A 23,224-nucleotide genomic window follows, 5' to 3' on the forward strand; every position below is an offset into this window, starting at 1 on the left:
AAAGTGAGTGCTGAGCGTAAGTAGCTGTGCTTAGGGCTAAGAATAACGTAATGCGTAAAGTAAGAAATATCAATCTTTTAAACAGCCAGAGGGACGAGACACAAGCAGTGAGCCATTGGAATTTCATAGACCAATTTAATGAAAGCCTTTCTCATGCCACGGAAGCTTAACATATCTTATCAGTTTTATTGACCTTTTTTATTTAGCTATTCACTCAGATACGCTGTTAAAGTTTTAGTCATAAATAAACTGTTTTTTTTTAGTATTTTTGCTCTGTTTATAATCTGTGGTTTTTCCTAATCAACTCACTAGCTGCTCAACAAGTTCTATTATTATTTTGTGCTTCTGGTTGACCTCTTATATTCATCTCTGCTGTTGTGCCAGAAAGTCAGAAAAGCCTTAAGGCAAAACAAATTGAACTTCACTTCAGCATGTATTCGACTACTTATAACGTCTCTTGAAATATGGCATTCAATCGTTTTCATTGTGCGCCCATACGAAATGCATTTAATATCGGGTCTTATGGCATCGCTTGCCTTTCCTGCTCTTGCTGCAAACTTTTTTGCTTGTCACATATTTCGCAACATATTGCAAACAATTTGTAGCAATATTTTTTCGTCTTTTGTTATGTTTCTTATTCAAAAGGAAACCCTTTTCAAAATTTATTTGCTGCTGCTGCTGCTGATGTTGTTGTATCTACAAGTTGCCAAACAAATAAAAATGACTTCATTGAATTGAATTCTGCAGCCAAGGGACATGAAACATAACCGCAGGCAAAAAATAGGACGACAACAACGATGACTAACGGGAAATACACACATACGCACACGCATGTGTGCGAGTGTGCACAAACATGTGTGTACTAGGTATGCCTATTGCAAAAACTATATTTTTTTTATATACCCCGTAGCCCCAGGGCATTCTAAAGTTATAAATATGTTGGCCAAATAGACCGAAGTAGAAATGTTGTTGGAGTAAAGAATATTTATATTTCTTATTCATAATGTTTGTATGATTTTCTACAATGATATACACACATACAAACTCAAATATATATATATATATATATATATATACATATATATATATATATATATATCAGTGTAAATGTATTTATTTTTTATTATTATAATTTTTAAATTATTTTTTGATTCTTCTGAAAATTTTCTGGAGTAATTATTTAGTATTCAAGATGGAAAATATTGAAAACAATTGAGTTACCACTGTATTATTATCATATTTTATATTGTTGTTCCGGTTCCAACTATTGCCAACTCAGTTCTCCTCCAAGTTGTCCTAACATTAAAAACCTTAACCTAAATTATAAACCTTTTTTAATTTGATTTATAGACCTAAATATATTTTTTAATTCATATAAATATATAAATATATAAATATATAAATATATAAATATATAATTATATAAATATATAAATATATAAATATATAAATATATAAATATATATATAAATATAAGCCGATATTCTCTTAGTTAATAAAAAAAATATATTCAATGATATTAATTTATCAAATTTCCATGCAGGGTATCTGCTAGTCACCCACACATTTGTTGGCTTTGTAGCTTGTTTTTCTATATATTTCCTTTTTAATATTTTTCTATTAAACATAAGCAGTTCAAATTGACATTTGGTCGTAGTGAGCGGCTCTCTTTAGAGACTTAGTCAGAAACTTGAAAAGAAATCTGTTTGAATTTTGCTATTTAAGTTATTGATAAAAATGTGCACAAGTGGAAACCTGTCTCTCGTACTATTTCTTTCTCGTTTTCTTTCTAACTCCGTCTCTAGGCGTGCAGTTTGTTTTAAGCGTTCGAGATGCACTCATAAGCGCTGCCAAGTGGAAGAGTTTGTGTGCTGTCTGCTCTATTAATATGCAAATGGCGCATATAAGTATGCTACGAAATGCACGATAAATCTTTAAAATCAAAGGCGAGCCCATAACGGCGTGTGCCTGTATGTGTGTGTGTGTGTATTTGTTCTAGTGTGTGTGCGTGTGAATTGAAACGTAAGGCGTGGTGCGGAGAGCTGCATCTTGCGCAAAAACTTGGCAAATTCAAAGTGAAAGTTGAATAGAGGCATGTGTGCATGTGAGCATGTATGTGTGTGTGTGTGTGTGTTTGTGCACTGCTATTTGTGTGCAGTGAGGCACTTGTGCGTGTGCAGCGATTGCTGCAACTTGACGCCATCTCAACAACTGCTATCTGCTGCTCTAGGGCAGTGTTTGTGCTCCCTAAACGGCTTTTTGGCGCAAAATTTATGCATGTCTGCTGCAATTTTTGAGTGTGTGCGAGTGTGTGTATAAGTGTGTGTGTGTGTGCGTCTTTTGAGTGCACTTTGCCAATAATGCGCACAATTTAAGTTGAAGCAAGCACGCCCATTGCAATTGCAGCTGCCTGCTGCTCGTTAGATCAGCGAGACAAATTCAACTCGCATTCAAAACTTGGCCAGAAGTTCAGGTGATCGAAAAAAGGAAATCCAGAATTTTTTTGTTAACATAATTTATGGGTAGACGCTGAGCAAATCAAACATTTTCACAAATTGTATGCGTGGCAGACAGCACACTCACTCTATTTTATCCACAAAAACAGACTTAAATACACACACACATACACACTCACTTTCGCACCCACACATAGTCGCGCAGGTAACACATTCATTTCCGGTTTTGAGCTCATGAATAAATGAATTTATATCGACTGTGGATGGCAGTTGAACTGCAGCGCATACTTTGCAGCGCTTATCCTGGCATATAGCTGCCCCCGTATACTGCTCAGTTTCACATTCTCTCGTTGCAGCTCTTGTGATTCTAGCTTGAAACTTGTCTGTGCCTCACGAATCGAATTGGATTTGAGTTTGGATATTCGATACGCAATGCTGCTTAACGCTGAGCCTCGAAGCTCTGGCCATCGTTGTGCACAAATGCGTTTATAAACACAGCCAAATAGAGTCGAGTAGAGGCTTATTAGACGCCAGGCATATGCCATTGAGCCCGGTTAAGGCTATGAATAAACAAGTGGGCTCTTGCAGCCAGCAGTCAAGTCCAACGACTTTCAGCTTTATCAAAGTGCATATATTCGTGTTATTTATTAAGGTGACTCAACAAAGCTATTCTAACAGGGCTCATCAGCAATTCAAAGTGCTTTTCGAAGATTTTAAGCAATAATTAATATCAATGTTTTAGAGCTAGATTAAATGAACTTTCTGTTATCTTGAAAATAGGTCTTTATTATTTAACTGAAAGTCATTATAAAATTGAGCTTATTAAAACGAACAACGTCAGATTTCATTAAAGAGCTTGATGAACAACATAGAATATTTTTAATCTCAATCTATAAATCAAATAAAAAGAACTCTGAAAAAGGCAACTAATTTGATTGAACTCGAGTTCAAGTGGCAAATGGCAGACAACTCTTGACAAATGCTGCTCCACAGATCCATTTAATATCTGATGTGCCACACCTCAGCGCCAGCACCACGCCCACATTGTGTAGTAATGTGGGCGTTAAATGGTACTGATAAAGTGCCACTCGTTGCAATTTCAGTGTGCGCAAAAAACTTTGCCAAGTTAATTTATGCACAATATCAAAAGCGCATTTCGAGAGGGCGATTGTGAAATGCCAAGTGGTAATGGTGGTAGTTGGGGGTGGAATTAAAAGAGAATATATATTATATACCAGATAGTATATAGAGTATTTGCGTGCACTCTCATTCAATTGAGTGGCGTTCGTAGATAGCTAAGCGAGAGATTTTATTCTTTGTGCCAACGCCGGCAATTTTTGTGATATGAAAATCAGCAGTTTTGCCTTTGAATTGCCGAGCTCATTCGCACAGTTGTCCCACAGTCTATTCTGGCTTTTGTGCATTTTGGCAACTGTTGACAGTCTAGCCGAGCAGCCGCGTCTTGGCTTTTAATACTCATCTTTGTAAATTTGGGATTTTTATCGCAATTTAAAATTTGAAGCGTTCTGTTGAAAATAAATGAAACATTTAATGCTACCATTTAATGATTGCAGCTCGTTGTACAACAAATTGAACAGGAAATTTTAAACTGTTGCACATCAATATGATAACGACACAGACACACAGCGACGCACACGCAAAAAAAAAACAATATTAATGTGTCGCATTATGCATACGCCGCGAACGCGGCAAACACAAGAAAAAAGTCTGTTTTCTTTTTTATTCAACAAACGCGTTGGCATTTTAATATGTGCGTTAAAAAGTTTGTGTCCTGGTGTTGGCGGGACGAATTCGTATGTGGTTTATAGGTTTTTAATAACACTTTTTATACGTGTGCCAGCCGCAGTGCACAACAAATCCTCAACTTAAATGCTTCACTTTCAGCCCGACCCGTTGGCCGCTGCCCTAAAGCAATAAGCCAAAGTATGTCAAGCATTTAATGGCAAGTCATATAAATCCTAAACACGGCATATTTACACAAAGATTAAGCAAGTTTTATTTTCATAAAGAGCTTGATGTCAAACGAGTACAGCAGCAAAAGCAACCGAAGATGTTCCCAAAAACAGTTTTGTTGGAATTTTCACCCTTGTAACATGAGAAAATTACGCCAAAAAAGATGAAAAATGCTTATGTTAAGAAATCTTAAAATAAAGTTTATATACATTATACGATATCCTAGAAAAATATTTTACTTTGAGATTTCTTACCAATTTATTTAATTCCAATTCCACAATTAAAAAACTAAATGACTGAAATACTAAATACTAAATAGATACTAAAAACTAAATGATAAATACTATTATTATTTAATTTATTTATTATTATTATTATTATTATTTTTTTGATTGTTGATGTTTTGATTGAGATTTGATTGCAAATTATAAAAATGTTAATTACGTAATTTAAGTTTAAATGTCTGCAACAATTTGTACTCCTCTTTATTTTTTTTTTTTTGGTTTATTGTATTTTTGTATATAAATAAAAATTTCCTTGGGTATTAGCTGTTCCAATTCCAATTGTTCCAATCATTGAATTTTGAAAATATGTTTGTCTAGTTATTTTTATTGCTATAATAATTGCAGTATGTTTTTTCTTTAAACTAGTGTAGTTATTTCATAGGCGAGTTCTCTATTCTTGGAATTGTTGCTTAAATATATATGTTTTGTCAGCTTCGGCCCAGACTAACAAATAATAACTGACATCGCAGTTGACTAATGGCGAAAAGCATATGACAAACGACCAAAAAAAATAAAAGCTGCTGAAAATTTTTAAATGTGTGTGTGTGTGCGTGTGAGTGTGCTACTATAGTTGTACTAATAGTTGTTGATATTCTTTTTGTTGTTGTAGCTGTTACTGACTGGTTCATGCACTTTAATCAGCCTAAGTGCTGGCAAAAGAAAGAGTCAGACTCAGATAAAAAAAGTAACGAGCAACACGGCGAAAGGGAAAAATTAAAAATGGTAAAACTTTGCTCGTTTGCTGCTCTGATGGCTGCCGCTGCAACTGGTTCTGCTGTGACTGTGACTGTGGCTGCCATTTCAAATTGGTTATTACACGGAATTTCCCATAGACTCGCACACAGGCACACGTTGCTCGTGTCTGTGTGAAAGCATTGGGCCGACACGTGCTGCAGCTTTTCCGTATGTCTGTTGACTGTTTGTTTGCATTTACACATATTGTTTGCTAGCTTGAAAAGCCGAACATGAGAGTTGAATCATATAATTTTTTGAAGCCAGCATTTACAGATTCTCCCATGGTATTTGGCATCCAAAAAGATGTGTTTGTTTAGTTTAATCCCATTTTTCAAAGAAAATTTTAAAAGAAATTAATTAACGTATAATTGATTAAAAAGTTGTAGTATTTTGCATGAAAAATATGAGATAATTACCAAAGTATAGTCAGATTATTAGTTGCATGTGAAAATGTCTTAAAAATAATTCGAAGGAATTTCTTTCTCAAGACTATTCACTCATAACATTACCTGAAGACAATTATTAATCAAAATTCGAAATGCTAAACACAATTTATTTCTTACAATCGAATGCATTTGCATTAGTGCCTTAAGGCCACAGTCTATAATCAATGAAACAGATGATAAATGACAAAGCCAAAAGGTCTATGCGTCGAGACATGATTGTCTACAATATACATTTTTGTGTTTAAAACAAATGTGTTCGGTTCAGCGAACATGCAGCAAATCAATAACACCAACAATGTCGCCCAAAAATCTATTAATACTCATAGATTATATATATATATATATATATATATATATATATATGTGTGTGTGTGTTAATGTTTGTATGTATTTTACGTGCTCGTGTAGGTACAAATACAAATGTATCTGCAGCTACATGGCAGCACCAGCAATTCATCTTCATCATTTTTGCACGCCATGCGTAAATCCACGCCACGCCCACGAATATTTTAGCATAGCTCAAGTGACGACAACTCACAAAAAAATGATATGAAAATCGTTAAGGCAAAATGAAAAGTAATAATCAGTAGCAGGAACCCCAGAAAAAGTATACAGCCCAGCCAAGCTAGGCAAAAATGAAACTGTGGAAAATGTATATATGTGTATGTAAGCTAAGCTGCTCTAATGCACTGTCAAGTGTTTCAACTACCAACTGTTTCTAAGTCTGGCCAAAGTGTTGCCATGAACGGCACGCGCACTTTCAACTTTTCGTTGCATACTTTTGTGGGCCACGTTAACTGCCCATTGACATTTAAATTTATGCGTGTGCGCTTGTACATATATATATATATATATATATATATATATATTGCATGAAAAAGTGCCAACTAACTGGTCTGGTAGCTGTTGAGTGTGTTGCTCATAAGATTTTATGATTCTAATGCCGCTTGCCAATTTGAAAGTGGCGTAAGTTGATTATAAGCCATCAGAGCAGCAGAACAACGGAGAGTATGGGTAACACGAATTTGTCATAAAGTTTGTCCTGTCTAAAGTCTGAGTAATTATTTGGCACCATTTCTAACGTGTTGCTTAGGCAACCAATTTGTGAGAGTTGTGGCATATTGTGGAGTATTGCTTAGTTATAATTTGAATATATATCTGGCATTTAACGAGTATATACAAATTGTTGTTTATGGCTTTGATTTCCAAAGCTGGCTTTGACTTTATTATTTTATAAAAATGAAATAAAATGGAAAGCTTTTAAAATATCACAACTGGGGAATTAAGTAGTATAAATATATTTCAATTATTTATATATATAAATAAAGAATAAAAAAAGGTTTAATTTTGTTACGAACTAAAAGAAAAATCTCTTTAAAATACAAATGTTATCGTATATTTATATAATCATTATTACATTTTTTACATATGAATGGAATATTATATAAAACACATTCTACAACTTTCTTTCTTAAATTTTGAATATTGTTTCCATGAATCATATAAAATATTTCACTCAGCATTTATTCGTAGAGTATTTAAATTGCATCTGCTCAAAGGTTTTCCTTAAGTTAATTTTTTCAGCGTCTTTATTTTGGGCTGACAGCAGCAAATAAAATTAGCATTCGTAATTTGCATGCATGTGTGTACAAATTGAGTGCTGCTTGCCAAAATTTTCATTTTCATTCCATTTTTTTTATATTTTTATTTTTATTGCTCTTTTTCCATCAAGTGCGAAAATTCATTCAGATCGCGCAGTTTGACTAACCAAGTTCTTTCTATGCATTTCAATTATTTGCTGAATTTCGTATTTATTTTTTTGACTTCTGTGCCACCACTGCACAGTTCATTAAGTTATTTAATTTGGGGGAGGGGCTCTGTATAAAACACGCATACGCCATGTGGGCCGGCTGACAAAGGCGTTGGTCTAAAAGCATTTCTGGCGCGCACATTTCTTAAATTGTTTTTTACCAAACACTTTGTGTGGCTGTGGCATGCCCAGAGCCACCCACTGGTGCAAGCGCTTTTGTGGCGTCTTGTTTCTATGCTCACTCACACGATGTTTAGCTAACCCTTTACACATTCATTACGCCCGCGTTCTGAGGCGGTGGGCGTGGGCATATTTCGCGCTTATGTATAATCAGCGCTGTCTATGCGTGTGCGTGTGTGCGTGTGTGCGCTTCCTGTTTTTCCTTTCAATGGCGTGTGTATATGTGGCAAAGTTGGCAAAGTTTTGAGCGCTTTAAGCTGAGTGCCATAAAATTTAAATCAGCTGAAAAGTGCTGTCTACATGCTGGCAAACGGGGCCAGCGCTAATTGATTGATGTGAGCACAGCAATTTCAAGGCAATTTCAAAGTTCAACAATGGTTCAAAAATGCCTGAACATGGCCCGACAGCCGACTGGAGACAGACGACAGACGCAGACGCACAGACCACACAAGATGGATGCAAAGGGCCAGCTGACAGCTGCAAAAGATAAACACAAGAGACTCCACCCGCTTCTGTCTCCAGCTTCGTCTATGTCTCCGTCTCCGTCTCCAGCGCCATATCCAACTGCAATACCATCTCCATCAGCTTTAGCTCTCCAGCTGCAATCACTGCAACTTTTTGCATACCCTTGCACTAGCTACTCTGAATTCAAAGTTCAATGAGCTGTTCATTGAGTTGTTTCAAATGACAATATATAATAATTATGTTTTTGAAACTGTGTAACCATTGAGATTACTAAATCAAAATATCTTGATTAAAATATTTCGATCTATTAGTGATTCATCATAATTATTTCGTAATATATTCCTTTTGTAGCTGAGTTAAGGCGAAGCTTCATTAATGAAAGGCAATACTGGGACCTAAAGCCGATGCGATCGAGACAAATTTCGTCTATGGGAAAAGCTTTTTATATATAAATAATTGTAGAGTATTTGAACTTCGTCAATCGAAAACTGGTTTCTTATATTCGTGTTTTTCTTTCTTTTTTTAATTTTTTGTCATGTCAGCAACAGGAGCTGTAGATATAGCGTGGCCCTTAACTATACGTACCGCTCTCATAGAAAATGCAAAACAATTTTAAGGCTCTCTAACGATGTATGCGATACGTCGTTTGGCTATAGCCACAACCAGAGAGAGATAGGTAGGGAGAGAGAGTGAATAAGAGACACTCAGTTCTGTGTGGCAGACAGTGTTCGAGAAGCGGCAAAGATGTGGCGACGCAGTGAACTCATTAAAAGTTTGTTTAGCTAAGTTGCAACAAAACGCTGCAGCTGCGACAAATGTTAAGCGTTGCATGCGCAATGCCTAAATAATATGCAGGTGGCAAAAATGCATTTACAATTTCGCGCCGCCTTTAGATAGCGTTTAATTAATTTAATGAGCTACCTTTTGCCAGGCGCTACGTATGGCATGTGCTGTTGTCTGCTGCCTGCTAATGACTTGGGAGCCAAGCTGCCAGACGTAGCGTGCAACGTGTGCTACGCGTAACCTGTGCAGCTCGTTACCATAACAGCCAGCTGGGGTGGCACTATTTTGCCAATGAAGCAAGCCAACTGGCTGGCGCTTAGTTAATTATTGGCATTTGCGGTGACCGGCGCAAAGCGTATTAATTTATGACACGCATACTCCATGTTGCACACACACATAACCGTTATGATACCTGCCAACAACAGCAGCAGCAGCAACATCAGATGAGAGGAATTAACGATGCTGCGGCTGAAAGCAGTTTTCGAGCGCTTTTGGTACTTGGCCCGCGTGGTTTGTCGGTCGCTGTTATTGAACCATAATTTTCATTGAAATGTTGCAGTTTGGGTTAATTAATATAAGGTTATGTTGTTGCATCATGATTTTCACAAGCATGCTAAAGGCAAGCGCTATTAATATATATGTATCAAAGCGACACAAGCCAAAGTCAAAATGTTCAGGGCTTGGCTTACAATAAAGTTCAGTTTACCTGCCTTCTGAATTTGCTTTTACAGTGCTTGGTTATAAATATATTTCTTTTTGACAAAGTTAACATATTTATGTTTCACTTCAATTTACAATTTATGATTGAATGAATTTTCTAGAGGGAATATGGCAAATTTTATGCATTACATTGTTGAGATGATATTTGTCTCTGTTCAATATTCGCATCAATCAAAATTATCAAACACAAAAAAAGAAAATGTTTGAAGTAAATTAAAAAAAAAACTTAAACTAACTTTAGTGTGCAGATGTTTTGGGCTTTAAGCTGGATTTCTTACTAATTTAAACTAAAAAAAATATAATTTAATTTGATTACTCTATTATTTAATTTAAGATGTAGTGGATACATTTTATATACGTCTCAGGAATAATATATTTAAATAAATTCAATTTGATGTCAAATCATATTTTTCATTTAAAGTTTTAAGTCTTTTCTTTCGAAACTTCGGGCGCACTTCCTTTAGTATTGGTTCTTAGTTTGAATATATATGTGTTTTTCAACTTTTGCAGTGACCAAATTGGTGGCTACTAATTAGGCTTGTGCCTTGGCAACGCATTCACTTATCTGCCGTCGCACAGTTTCGTCGTTGCCGTCGCCCATAAAACGGAAAACCACTTGAAAAGAAGGCAACGCGGCCAAAAAGCAGCCAGCACAACAGCAACAGCCACAGCTACAGCCATTGCCACAGCCACAGCCACAGCCATAGCCGCAGCCACAACAAAAAGAAATGAAAGCTGGCGAACAGGCAGCAGACATGGCCAAGTTTTAGGCCAACGGACGTAGAGAATCAAAAGAAGAGGAACAGGCGGACGAGTGGACATGTATGTGTGTGGTGTGTTGCGGCGGCTTTAAAAGCGACGGCAAACATTAGTGAACACATATTTGCACTCAAAATGAATTGAATTGAATTGAATTTTGGGCATAATCTAATAACAACTCTGAACCACGAACTATTTGGCCAAAAATGGCGGCTAACGCAAACGGAAATGCATGTGCGACTGGGCTGGAAAGGTCGGAAAATTGCTGAATTTGCTGCGTGGGGCAGCAAGATAAATCAATTAACGTGCCGCCGCACAGTGCACAAACAAAACAATTAATCAAGATACAGGTTTTTAGTTACATACGCACGCGGAAATGAGGTAATTGAAAAGCCATCGATTCAATGACAGCGTTAAGAGCGATGTGTGTGTGTGTGGCTGTGTGTGTGGGGTCAGCAGCTGGCACATGTTCGCACGCGCAACTGACAACAATTTGTTAAAATTTAACGCTTTATTTACTGCTGACTGGCTGAATGCCTGAATGGCTGACTGGCTCCAAATGCTGGCGCAGGCAGGGGCCAGCACGATGTCTTCCCAGTCTCCCCACGGACTGCCTGGACATTGTGAAGTGTCCACGTTGAACGACAGCTTGACATCTCTAAATAAAGTTTGCAGTCTAGCTACGTGTGCCACCACACACACAAATGCACACAATGACAATTTAATGGTGTTGAGGTTATTTATACAATACGCTCGCTGCATTCATTCAAATATTCAGTAGATTGCAGCCAATGACATGACTGGCACGAACTGCTGAGCTTCTTAAAGCGTTTACTCGAGCTTAATTCAATTTATGTGAGTAGCATAGAAGGGTTCAGCATTTTACTATAGTAAAGTCTTATATTAAATTGAGTTAATATTATATGCAGTTTTAGAAAAAGGAAGCGTTATAAATTGACTTACAAGAAATACGATACGATTCCCATTGTTTTTGTTAGTTACAAAAAAGAGACAATTTCAAATAAAAGTATAAGAGTTATATCTTTATTTTGGTATGAAAAATGTTTTATTTGTCATATTGGAACAAATTGCATAACATAATAACATTTGTAAACAAGATATTAATATGATTTTCAGCTACAAAAACCAAATATTATTTTAGAGTTTTTTAAAATGAGACCTGAAAGGTTTCTATTCAATATTAGGGAAATTAAGGGAAAAGAGCTTAAAAAATATGTTTGTATAAAAATAAGATTTGTTGATACTCACGACATTTTTTTAAATTATAAAACAAACTCATGACATTAAGGGTATCTCACAAAAAAAAAAAAAACAATATTACTATAAGCCAGCAGCACTCATTAAAAGTTCTTCAACAAATTGTTTTCGCTTAAAATAAAATAAAAACAAAACAGATTTAAGAAGAGAAAGGAAGTAAGTGCTGCAAATGTTTACATTAAAGAACAACTTTTATAATCCAGAGCAACTGGCCAGCCGTGACCACAGAGAAGGGTCATAACTCAGCGCTAAAGCGCATTATATGAGCCACCCGATACACATTTACTCAGCTACCCAGGCACTCCGTTGATGGCCAGCTACTTGCCATTGCATTTAATTTGAACAGCACTCGAAATTAATGGGCAGTGTGCGTCGGTTACATAAAAGCGAATGCACGACGAGTTAACAGATACAAATGTGAAAACAAACTCAAACACTCGAAGCCTTATTACATACATGTCAAATCCAATCCAATCCAACTGGCCCAAAGGCAATTAAATAACGCACGCGATTTGCAATAATTCGACAATAATTAACCAGCTTTTAGTGTAAACACAAACAGTGGACATATCCAATGGAATTTTGTTGCGGTGCAGCACTTAAGGCGAGCCAACGTTGCGTATACGCAATGGCGTTAGCTGATTAGCAACGGCTTGGTGAATGTTGCAATTTATCAAAGCTGCCAAATGTGTTTTTTTCTCGTTGATGTTCTTGTTGTTACCTGAGGGCACATTGCGAAATAGAATAGGAAATGGAAAACGCATTGCATATCAAATGAGCTGAGCGACGAAATGTTTTGGACAAAGCGTTGAACGTTAGTGAGTTGCAATAAATAAAACAAATGAGAGCAGCGCGCTGGTATTTACATAATTTCGATTATATTTGCGAAGGTACTGTCTAAGCTGACAACAACATCAATAACATCAACATCAATGTTTGCAATATGGAAATTGCAGTTTGGCATTTTGTCATTTTGGCGCGAAAATGTGTGCTTGAAAATTGAGTTTCGAATGTGCAAGCATAACATATATATATATTAGTATTGTGTTTATGTGTGTGGTGAGTTTGCATTTGCCAAATGCAGTCTTAACAAGACTGCTGGTCGCTGCCTGCAATACATTAAATTTCAATTTTAATTTGTTTAGCAAGCGCTCTGCTCTCTCTGTCTCTCTCTCTCTTTCTATGTCTATGTCTTTCGAATTCTCTTCGAGTGCTCAGCTCTTTAGCTTAGCCTACCCTACACTCTGGTTAGCTGCCGTGCACCACATGGCGTATGCGTTATATAGTCATATAGGCGTACACAGACAGACATACCAGCATCCATATATGCATGCACTCACGCCTTGTCTGCAATTTTAATGCTGGTGCTGCTGCTGTTGGCTGTTATTGTATTTGTTCTTCTTTTTGCTGTTGTTGTTATTATTGGCGGTGCTGCTGCTGCTACTGCTTTTGCTGTTATTCCACCTGCAGCTGCGGCTCAGACAGTCGCCAGATACTTGAGCATTACAAATTTAAATAAAATTGCAGAGAAACAGCGTGAAAAAAGGAAAATGCTATTGGCTTCTGTTTCATATAAGTATTAATATATGTATATATACACACACATATGTATATATGTATATATACATATGCTATGAAAATGGATATTGGATAGCTATGCTGGCTTGCAGTACGTGTTTGGATTCTACTTTGGGTATTTGTTGTTACAAACAACAGTTCAATTGCTTACAACGATATACATTTGTTTATGCTTAAAAACATTTTGCTTTAAAGTGAGTGCCTTAGACATTACGTATACGCAGTGCTTACGTTTTATTGCTAATATGTTTCTAGAGAATTATGCTTGCAAGTGATTCATTTTTCTATTGGCTTTTCTACCTTCTGCCTTAATTGTAATCTAACAAAATGTATTGAATCTTATTAAGATAAAGGCTGAGAGCAAAAATATTATGCCAATCTGTTAAGAAAATGTTTTTTATAACTCATACAAAGATTAGCTTTTTTATGTATGAAAAAAGTCGTTTCACTATAATTTTAATTTTTCTTTAATTATTAATCTTTCTTTAATCTTAATTATTATTTTATTTAGTAGAAAGTGCAAGTGTTGAATTGATAGAATATATAGTTATTTAATGGGCTTAGTTCTTAAAACAAATATATGAAATAATATATAACAAATATTCAACGAAAATTAACGGAAAATAAAAAAATATATCCGTGTACCTCTATTGTCAATCGCGCAGAGAAACGTAAAAAGATTTATGAAACTTGGTTTCTTGCCAATTTCGCGGCGCACATAGACATAGCGACATAAGCACGTTCATTCAGTTTTTAAATAACCATTCTATATGTATTTAGCTAACAAAAGAAAAGAACACCCAAAATTCAATTAAATAAAGATCTAAATAGTAGAACAAATCACATGAGGAAAGTGCAAGCAAAGCAGGAAGAAAATATTCAATTGGTCGTTGAATAAATTTATATAATTAATTGACATTTCGACAAATTATGCCAAATATATGCATATATATGGATAATATTGTGCAACTATTGCAAATTTGCTGATCATTAGTGTAAAATGTGCAAACCCCAAAAACGATATAAAAGAACGCAGCGTGAGACAGTCGCAAGGAATTTGCAACGTCAAATGAAGTGAATATCAACGAACGACCTTCAACATGAAATGCGACGTAAAATAAATTTATCTCAATTATATATATATAAAGCGAGTGTGTATCTGTGTGTGTGTGGTGCTGCTTTTCATTTTGCACTCATTTGCGCTGTTCGCTGGGAGTAACTCAGAGACAAGATGTGAAAAATTGTTGTGTGTTTATATATATATTTATATTTATATATGTGTGTGTGCGTGGCTGTATGTTTGTTTTACATTCACCTTGGCAGCACACAAAAATTAATAGAAAAATAAATTTTTTTCATATTCTTGCGGCAAAAGCGTAAAAAAGAATGAAATATCTATCCACATACAGTAAATACTCGCTAAATGAAAATTCAAGGTTTTCAATCTGTTAATATTCGAATTAATTCTATGCAGCATTCAATGAATGTCATTTGTTTTATTGAGCTTACTGTTCATATTTATAAATTAAATTAAAAGTTTTTAAGAAAGTTGCTGACAATGGCTAAAAGGTCTTTAAACCATTATTGAAAATGTGCATAGGATGTGAGGCACAAGAAATTGATGAAGAGAATAGTTGATAATTGGTATCCTGTGACCTCAAATGCGGTACGAAGCCAAGTCGTTCAAGCATGTATGATGGAAAACTTGTCTGATGTGGTTGAAAATGTGGGTCTAACGTGATTGAATAACTTTTGGGATGAGACTCTTAATGATGGAGCCAACGTAAAAATTTAAATTGAAACAATTTAATTTTTGGCATTTAATATAAATATACAGAAAACATTTAAATATATGCTAACGTTTAAATTGATATTTAAACATAATTTTTACTACTAATTTGAGTTGTTTTATTAGCAATTTAAAGTTTGGATTTCCTATTTAGATAATTTTACTGTGGCCCGAATATCTCTTAGCTAAATATACCAATATTTGTGCGCAATACATGACGCCAACACGAGGCGTTGGCCAGTATTTTTATGCATTTTTTGTCGGCTGGCGTCTGTGTGTTTTTAAATGTTTAAACAAAAAATGTTGCAATTTGTTTGGGTTGGCGCTGATAAAGCAATTGAATATATAAATTCTGTATTTAGCAGACTGAACCAACGCTTCGTTAAGTAAATAAAGTAAATTTCAAGTGTTGGCAGAGCTTTTAAATCATTTATGATCGCATGTTAAAAAATAGCAAATTTTATTTCAAATATTTCATTTACGATATTTTTTTTGCAATTTCTGCGCGGTTTGCCAATTTCCGTGCTGAAAGTTTTTTTCCATTTCCGTTTTGTTTTTGTTTATTTTTTATAGGGACCTAATTTAAGGCAAGTTTCGAAGAGTTCGCTGAGATTATTTGACAAACGGACAGTGTCCCAAATCGGAAATTGAGAAATCAGCTTTCGCACCATTAGCACATAATTCAGCTGTGACAACAGCCTACAGACTGAGTGTCTCACACACAAAGGTGACAAATAAAAACTTTGCAATTTGCCAACCCATACGCACACATGCGGTGGAAAGGTTTCAGGTTCCTCATACCTGTAGCAAAAGTATTTCCGTTTGTTGTTATTTGCCAATTTGAGAAAACAGCCTGGGAAATCGAGCCGCCGCAGCGCAAACCCTTTTTTCCCTCTAGCCTGTCTTGTGGGCGTGACGCTGCCCGACAGTAAATCACGACACCCGTGTGCGGTCACACCCCCTCCCAAAAAGAGAGAATAAAAATAACACAAAAGCAAATGCAAACACACATACCACAGTCAAAATACCGCGTGTCAGCTAGGGCTTAGGGCGTATTAAGTAATAGAACTTGGATATTGATTTCGTGTGAGCAATATGATTAGAATATGTATCAATTATAATTATTATATTTTCAATTATTGAGCTTTATTTGATTGATTAAAGTGAAAGAAAAACAGCAGGGGAAATGCTGTAAAAAACTTTTAAGCTTTAAGTACTTTAAGTATTTATATATTTATATATTTTTATATTATATATTTATATATTTATTTATATATTTATATATTTATATATTTATATATTTATATATTTATATATTTATATATTTATATATTTATATATTTATATATTTATATATTTATATATTATATAGTTATACAATGCGATTTTCTTGCAGCAATGACGACTGCTCTTATTGTTGATTTACTCTTTCAGTGGCAACTAAATTTGTTAGGGTATTTATTAGTCGAGAGCTGTCGATTACCAAGCTCATACTTGTGTGATTTTAACCCGTTGCCCCTTTCATTTTTTAAATTGCTTCGCGCTTACCATTTTTCAAGCTACACGCTTTTGCCTTTTATTTTGTCTGACTTCTTTCTCACAATGTGTCTGTCGCTCTCTCTCTCTCTCTCACTCTCTCTTCCCGTTTTCTGTTCTGCCGCTCATCCAACTACTTGACACTTCCGTTTCCGTTTGAGTCGTCCTGACATTGTCTTGGGTTTCTAAGCCAGTGTGAGTTTTCAAAGCAAAGCCACTGTAGTTACACTTACGCATACTCAAGCTCATATCCCTTCGCACTGTTCCCTCCTTGAATTTACGTTTGACGTTTATCCTTCAGCGCCTTTCGTTGCCAGCGCCCAAACTTTAATATGAATGGCAAAAATGAGTGCAAAAAGCGAAAAGAATACCATTTGCTTTCAGTGTTTTATGCGTGAAATTTATTGTTTCTGACAATGAAAATGGCGGCGCAAACGTTTCCTGATCAGAGCTCGTCTTATCTGTAGACCCTTTTCCTCTTCTCGTTTTTTTGTCCGCCTGCTCCATGGTCGTTTTTTATTGAAATTCATGTATTTTTAAAAGCCTTGGCCATTTGGTAGCTGAGCCGCATTGGCTGTAAATCGTTTAAGCATTTGTTCTGTATTTTGTCTTCTATTTTGTTTTCCTTTGTTTTTTTTTTGTCAGAATTATTTCGCTTGATTTTTACAGATATTTCACTGTTGTTTGGTTTCGGCTTTTATCGGAGAATAAAAGTTAATGCTTTGCATCATGGCGCACAAATGTTTATTGTATCGTAGACCTATATTAAAGCGTAGTTAGGAGGCGATAACGAAATTGCCAATGGACCCGAAATGGAACAGCTGCTAATCTATAGATTCGCCTTGATTTGATTTGTCTATTTGCCGTTTGCTGTCTTGTTAGCTTTATATTATGGGTTGCAATGGGTTAAGAATTGCCTATAGGAAACTTTAGTTATTCGTTTCAACTTTACGAAAAGATACCAAATATGGCTAGAAAGTGTGCAATTTGTACTTTTCAATAATGTATTTGCAGTCTGCCTTTTCTATTTTAAGCACGACATTTTTTGTATTAAAAAACTTAAAATTTGTTATCATATTTTTGATGGATTGTCGTTTTTATCAAGAGAATTAGTGAACAGTGTAGTGACCTTGACGATTAGTCGGGGGTGTCCCCCCGACAAACAAAGGAGTCAATGTTATAAGCTAACTATTGTGAGTAAAATAATTTCATTTGATGTTTCTGTATGGCTCAAATGTAATAAGTTAAAGTATTTGTGGCATATGAGTTTTTGACTGTTGTCAGCGAAGCGCAAAAGTCGACATTTTCATTACCAATTGAAGTCAAATTAATAATTGGAATTTCCTACAGCCCCGCCTCAGTTTTTAGCGCTTATCGTTTATGCCTGTAATCAGTCAATCAAACATTTTATGTTAGACACAACTAAGAATCACCAGCACATGAAATTGTGAGATTGAATTCAATTTAAATCTCTAAAAACCACATAGAATATATTCTTCACTTTGATAGAATTTCGTATCTGAATTGAAAATGTTTATTTGAGTTATGTGTGTTGTTGACTGACCTTGATCTTAACTCATCGCAGACAACAAGCAGTCAGAAGTTTTAAATAGAAAGCACATAATATTGAACACACCCAGTCCCAACAGATATAATCTACATTGCAGATTCTATAAAGTAATGTCCGCAATAAACTATTCGAAACGTGTTGTAAAAGCTTTTTAATGCCCAATTTACAGCTGTTATCAGAGTCATATTACTAGCCGGCATATCAGTAGATAGGTACACACGGGTACATCTATATATACGTATATTATTAGATATTTTTAAGGTGAAACGGCAATTCTTATCTTATCATTTATCACTTGTCACTGATATACAATACATATTCGCAGCGTTCTTGTCGCTTTAATATCTCGTTTTCACTATGTCAGTTAAATATATATACATATATATATCTGTATATATATTTTTTTTAATTAGTTGGTAACTAACATATTTAGTTTAATGACTTACCGCCTTCCGGCTCTGAGTCATCTATGTAGATCATTTTGCTCTGACTGCGTCCCTTGGCGCTGGGTTCACGTAGACGAGTGCCCGTTTTGTCGGCTTATACTTTACAATATATTTCTATAGGTAGATATATAAATGAAAATATTTATTTTCTACTTAAGAGCGTTTTTTATTTGCACACACTTCTAAGCTTTTTGCTGGTATCTATAATATTTCGTACAAATTTCTTTTTATAACACAAAACATTTCGTTTTTGCGTTGTGGCAAAAATAAATGATTTTTTCTCTTGACAGAACTTCACTTCACAGCAAGATATTTTGTTGTTGTGTGTTGTATTTTGATATATTTATTTTTTTTATATTTGTTTCTTTTATTTGTTGTTCTGCTACGCACTTAAAAAATGACACGAATATTTTGATATTTTATATTTATCCCTGACTTGTTGATCGATACACGTTGCGTATGCGTAATATTATCACAATAATTGTAGCTAACTTTTTGGGTTATTTCTTTGAAATGGTTAGGGGTTGTGGTTGGGGCTGAGGCTGCCTTTTGATTGCGTGCTATTGTGTCATCGTCATCGCGAGCGAGCGTTTAGCATCAAACTGTTTTTGGCCTGCGCCACGTTATTTGATTTGGGGCTTCGCGTTGCCAATAATTTTCTGTTCTTTTGTTGCTTTTAGCTTTTTGCTTTTAGCTTTTTGCTTTTTGCCTATGTGTGCTGCGCTCTTAGGCGCTCAATTATAATTGTGTTTTGGCTGATAGCTGCCAACCAGGCTGGCAGAAGGGGCACGCTACGCGAAGGGGCCGGCACGACTTGTCGCCGATCGACTCTACTCCGACTCGAGTCCCCGAGTCTCTCAGGCTAGCCCAGTGCCAGTGCCAGTACTCGCGAGCGTTTTCTATTTATAAATAAATCACAGAATAAAAAAAAAGAAAAAGGGAAAGATACAAATACACTAGTTGCTGCCGCTCTAGCAAGAGCTGACTCTATCTCTAGTTGTATCTGTATCTGTATCTTTGCCAGTTTAGTTATAAAAATAAATTGCAAAACGATTTGTTTGCTGCTCTCTCGCTCTGTGCGGCTTCTATGTGGTTAGCGAATGAAAATCATTTTCCCTGCTGTCGCTTAGCACATTTTAATAGTGTGTAAACTTTTTTCTATATCGCTTTTTTCTTTGCCAACTTTTTGCCCACCTACTTGCCGTCTAGTTATGTCTTTATATATATATTTATATATTTTCACGAATATTGCCGGGTATTTGGCTTCCTATTGCCCCGCCTGACGCCGCTTATCTGTCTGCTGCATGCGCGTTTTTTTTCGACTCGCAACTTGTTGCGATAGTCAGCTGCATTTTCACCCTGGGCAGGTGGCACGTTTTTTCTTTTTTCTTGTTCTATCTGTTAGTAGGTTTTATTATATCATTGACCTTCGCTAAGGTTTGGCTTATCAACCATAAATTTTGCTATTTGTTTCTTAACAGAGGCTAAGCTTTAGCTGTAAATTGAAAGTGTCAAATGGGATTTTGCGATTCAGTATTTGGTATTTAAGACCCTGAGTTGTAATTTAATACTCTTCTGACACTAAATATATTATTAGGTAATTCATGTATTTACCTACGTTTTTATACTAGTTACATAAATCTTGTAATTAGTTAACTTTTGCAGTTTATTTAAATGTCACGAGATTAGTCAACTATGCTAAACACTCACGCTATAGATAACAAGTTTAACTAGAACTCAAAATGCACATTGAGATAAAGCTTTTAACTACTAGATTCCGCACATTCTTCATTTCGTTTGGGTTTAAGGTCTAATGCTTTAGTATTTGTGGACCAAGTGTGAATTATAAATATTTGCCATGCTTTTGTGACTTCAAGAGTTCCATTATCTGGGCTGTATTAAATTAAATTACGCTTTTCTATATTTATATGGGTTAACATCATGGCCGATAAGAGCAAACACACACACGCTCTACACAATGCCTGTAGGCTTGACTATCTTATCAGACGGAAGAATGCTTAATTGCCGGACAAGCGGTCAATAAATGCGTCATCCTAACAGTGCAGACAAAGAGAGAGAAAGATAATGAGAGAAAGGGGTGGAAAAGGAGAAACTGAGTTAGACTGGGAGTCAGGTGGAATAAGATTTCGTAACTGTAGATGGGCTGCATTTTAGCCTGGTCTGCTCTAATTGGACCGCTTCATTGCAGGCGTCCAACTTAAATTGCTTTAAAACGTAAACAACAATACGAACTAAGCCGACAGAGCAGAACCTAGTCAACCGCTCGCCCGAAGCCGGGCCAATACAAAAAGAGAGAGATAGAGAGACAGAGAGAGAGTCGAAATAAAAAAACGTTGCGTATACGCCATGTGGTCGGGATACAGCCCCGAGTGGACAGCAAAAGCAAATAAACACAACGCTGTCTGCGAACGTGTTTCGACGCGTTTGCGGCTGTAAACAGGACTCCACAGGGCAGGGCTTTAAAGCAACTGCAGGAAGTGAGAAGAGATGAGAAGAGGGCACAGGACAAGAGACGAGGGGCGAAGGGCGGTTGGCGTAACACTAAGCCACGTTTTGATTTGCAAAAGGACCGGCAAATGCAAGAGGCTTTGATGCACTCTAGAAAGTGGCTTGGTCTACGGCAAACGTTTTAGTCCAGCTCGAGCTTTGTTTTACATAATGCAAATCCCTTAAATGCGCTAAACGGAGCGACTGCAGCTCGTCCTTCATATAGAATTTTCCCTTTTTTTTGGCTGTCTTTCACTTGAAAATCGAAAATCGCGCACACGGCACGTTTTTGTTTTCCTGTTTTGCAATATTTGTTGTTGCTGGGTTTTGCTTCCGGCTGTGTAGCTAGGCGTTGTCCAAATGCATTTCGTGATCAAAAAAACAACTTTTTGTTTGTTATTTAGTGTGCACGAAATCATTTAGCGAGCGCAAGCGCCTTGCATTTCCAATTGTTTTGTTTGTTATTTACTTTTATACTTTTCAGCTGCTTCTTTTTCCTTTCTTTTCCGTTTTTCTTTTGTTTGGTTGTTTTCATTTATTTTCTAAAAATGTGTACATATCAATGCTGCACACTTTTTTGCACATATTTTGATAGCATTTTTACACGGATTTTCGTTGTCGCTGCACTCCGCACGGCTGCTCATTGCACGTTGAACTGCTCGGAAAATATTTAGTTTTTCACAATTTCAATCAAGTTTTCAGGAGAAATTTTTTGTATGTGTATTTCGGGCTGCCAACGCCTCGTGGCGCTATTTTCGTATTGTTCGTGCACAATTTTCGAAACAATTTTCGTGTCTGTTGTCCGTGCGTTTTTTGTATTTCGATGACCTGTGAGAGCAAATGTAGAGGCTCGATTGAAATACTATTTATCAGTAACTGTTTAGAAATACACGTGTAAAGTTATATAGTTTACTATTCATGAACAGGGTAACTAAAAGTCGAGTTCTTTCTACTGTTTTGCTATCACAAAGTTATATAGTTTACTATTCATGAACAGGGTAACTAAAAGTCGAGTTCTTTCTACTGTTTTGCTATACACCTTATAAGTCTATATCATATCTAAATCATCTTCATCAACTACCTATCACAGGGTATTCATTTGTCGATCAACTGCCACAATTTTCATTCTCACTTGTTTTGTAATTTTGATGCGGCACTACGGACTGCAGACTGCGTGCTGTTGGCGCAACATAAAGCCAATGTGTTTACCGCGCCAAACTTCTTTGGAGCTAATTTTAAACCGAATCTCTGGGCATTGCATGCAACACAGCAATGGACCATTAGCCCCAATTGTGTGTGGGCGTGGGCTCCAGAGGCCTGCTAGCATGTTGCTGTACGTGCAACGAAGCAGGAAAGCCAATGTATGCCACACAGTTTATCCGGTCTAATATTTTTTGAAAACTTTTACGGCTCTACAGGTAGTCGTTCATTTCTATTATTTTTATTATTAAAGTTTGCAAGTTAATGAAACATATTTGAACATATTTGCAGTATATATAAAATTTTATTGCCCATAATAAAAAGTCTAGCATTTTTATGAACATCTGTTGATTTCTAGAGACAGCACTGCGGATCAGAAGACTCTAAAAAAAAGGTTAATTATTATGAAATTTTTCAAAATTTATTTGCTTATAAAATAAAACCAATACTAATTTGTCAGAAAATAGTTTTCAAATTTCTTTTACAAATTTGCTTTTCACAAAAAAAACGTCTGCGCCCAACGTGGGGCTCGAACCCACGACCCTGAGATTAAGAGTCTCATGCTCTACCGACTGAGCTAGCCGGGCTAGTTGGGTGCCATACGCAACTAAATAATATTATATTATATAAATGGACGTATATGGTTTATAATATCTTTAATTGTATTTGTGTATTTAATTATTGTAATTATTGTCTCTTCCTTAGTC

The 23,224-nt window shown here is 35.9% G+C and overlaps 1 protein-coding gene and 1 non-coding gene across 2 annotated transcripts in view; both read right to left on the reverse strand.

Moving 5' to 3' along the window:
- The window catches only part of LOC111592113 (myosin light chain kinase, smooth muscle), a 28,195-nt gene extending 8,679 nt beyond the window's left edge, over positions 1-19,516 (reverse strand). Inside the window, exon 1 of the mRNA XM_030226116.1 lies at positions 18,810-19,516. Within this exon, the coding sequence (XP_030081976.1) occupies positions 18,810-18,843 (34 nt within the window). The 5' untranslated portion in view covers positions 18,844-19,516. The remainder of the gene's footprint in view (positions 1-18,809) is intronic.
- A 3,515-nt stretch (positions 19,517-23,031) lies between these two features.
- Trnak-cuu lies at positions 23,032-23,104 on the reverse strand. The gene has a single exon. It is a non-coding gene; the product is annotated as a tRNA-Lys (tRNA).
- Between the last annotated feature and the right edge of the window lie 120 nt (positions 23,105-23,224).

The sequence above is a fragment of the Drosophila hydei genome, unplaced genomic scaffold (genome assembly GCF_003285905.1).
Source record: "Drosophila hydei strain 15085-1641.00,03,60 unplaced genomic scaffold, DhydRS2 tig00000060-arrow-pilon, whole genome shotgun sequence".
NCBI lineage: Eukaryota > Metazoa > Arthropoda > Insecta > Diptera > Drosophilidae > Drosophila > Drosophila hydei.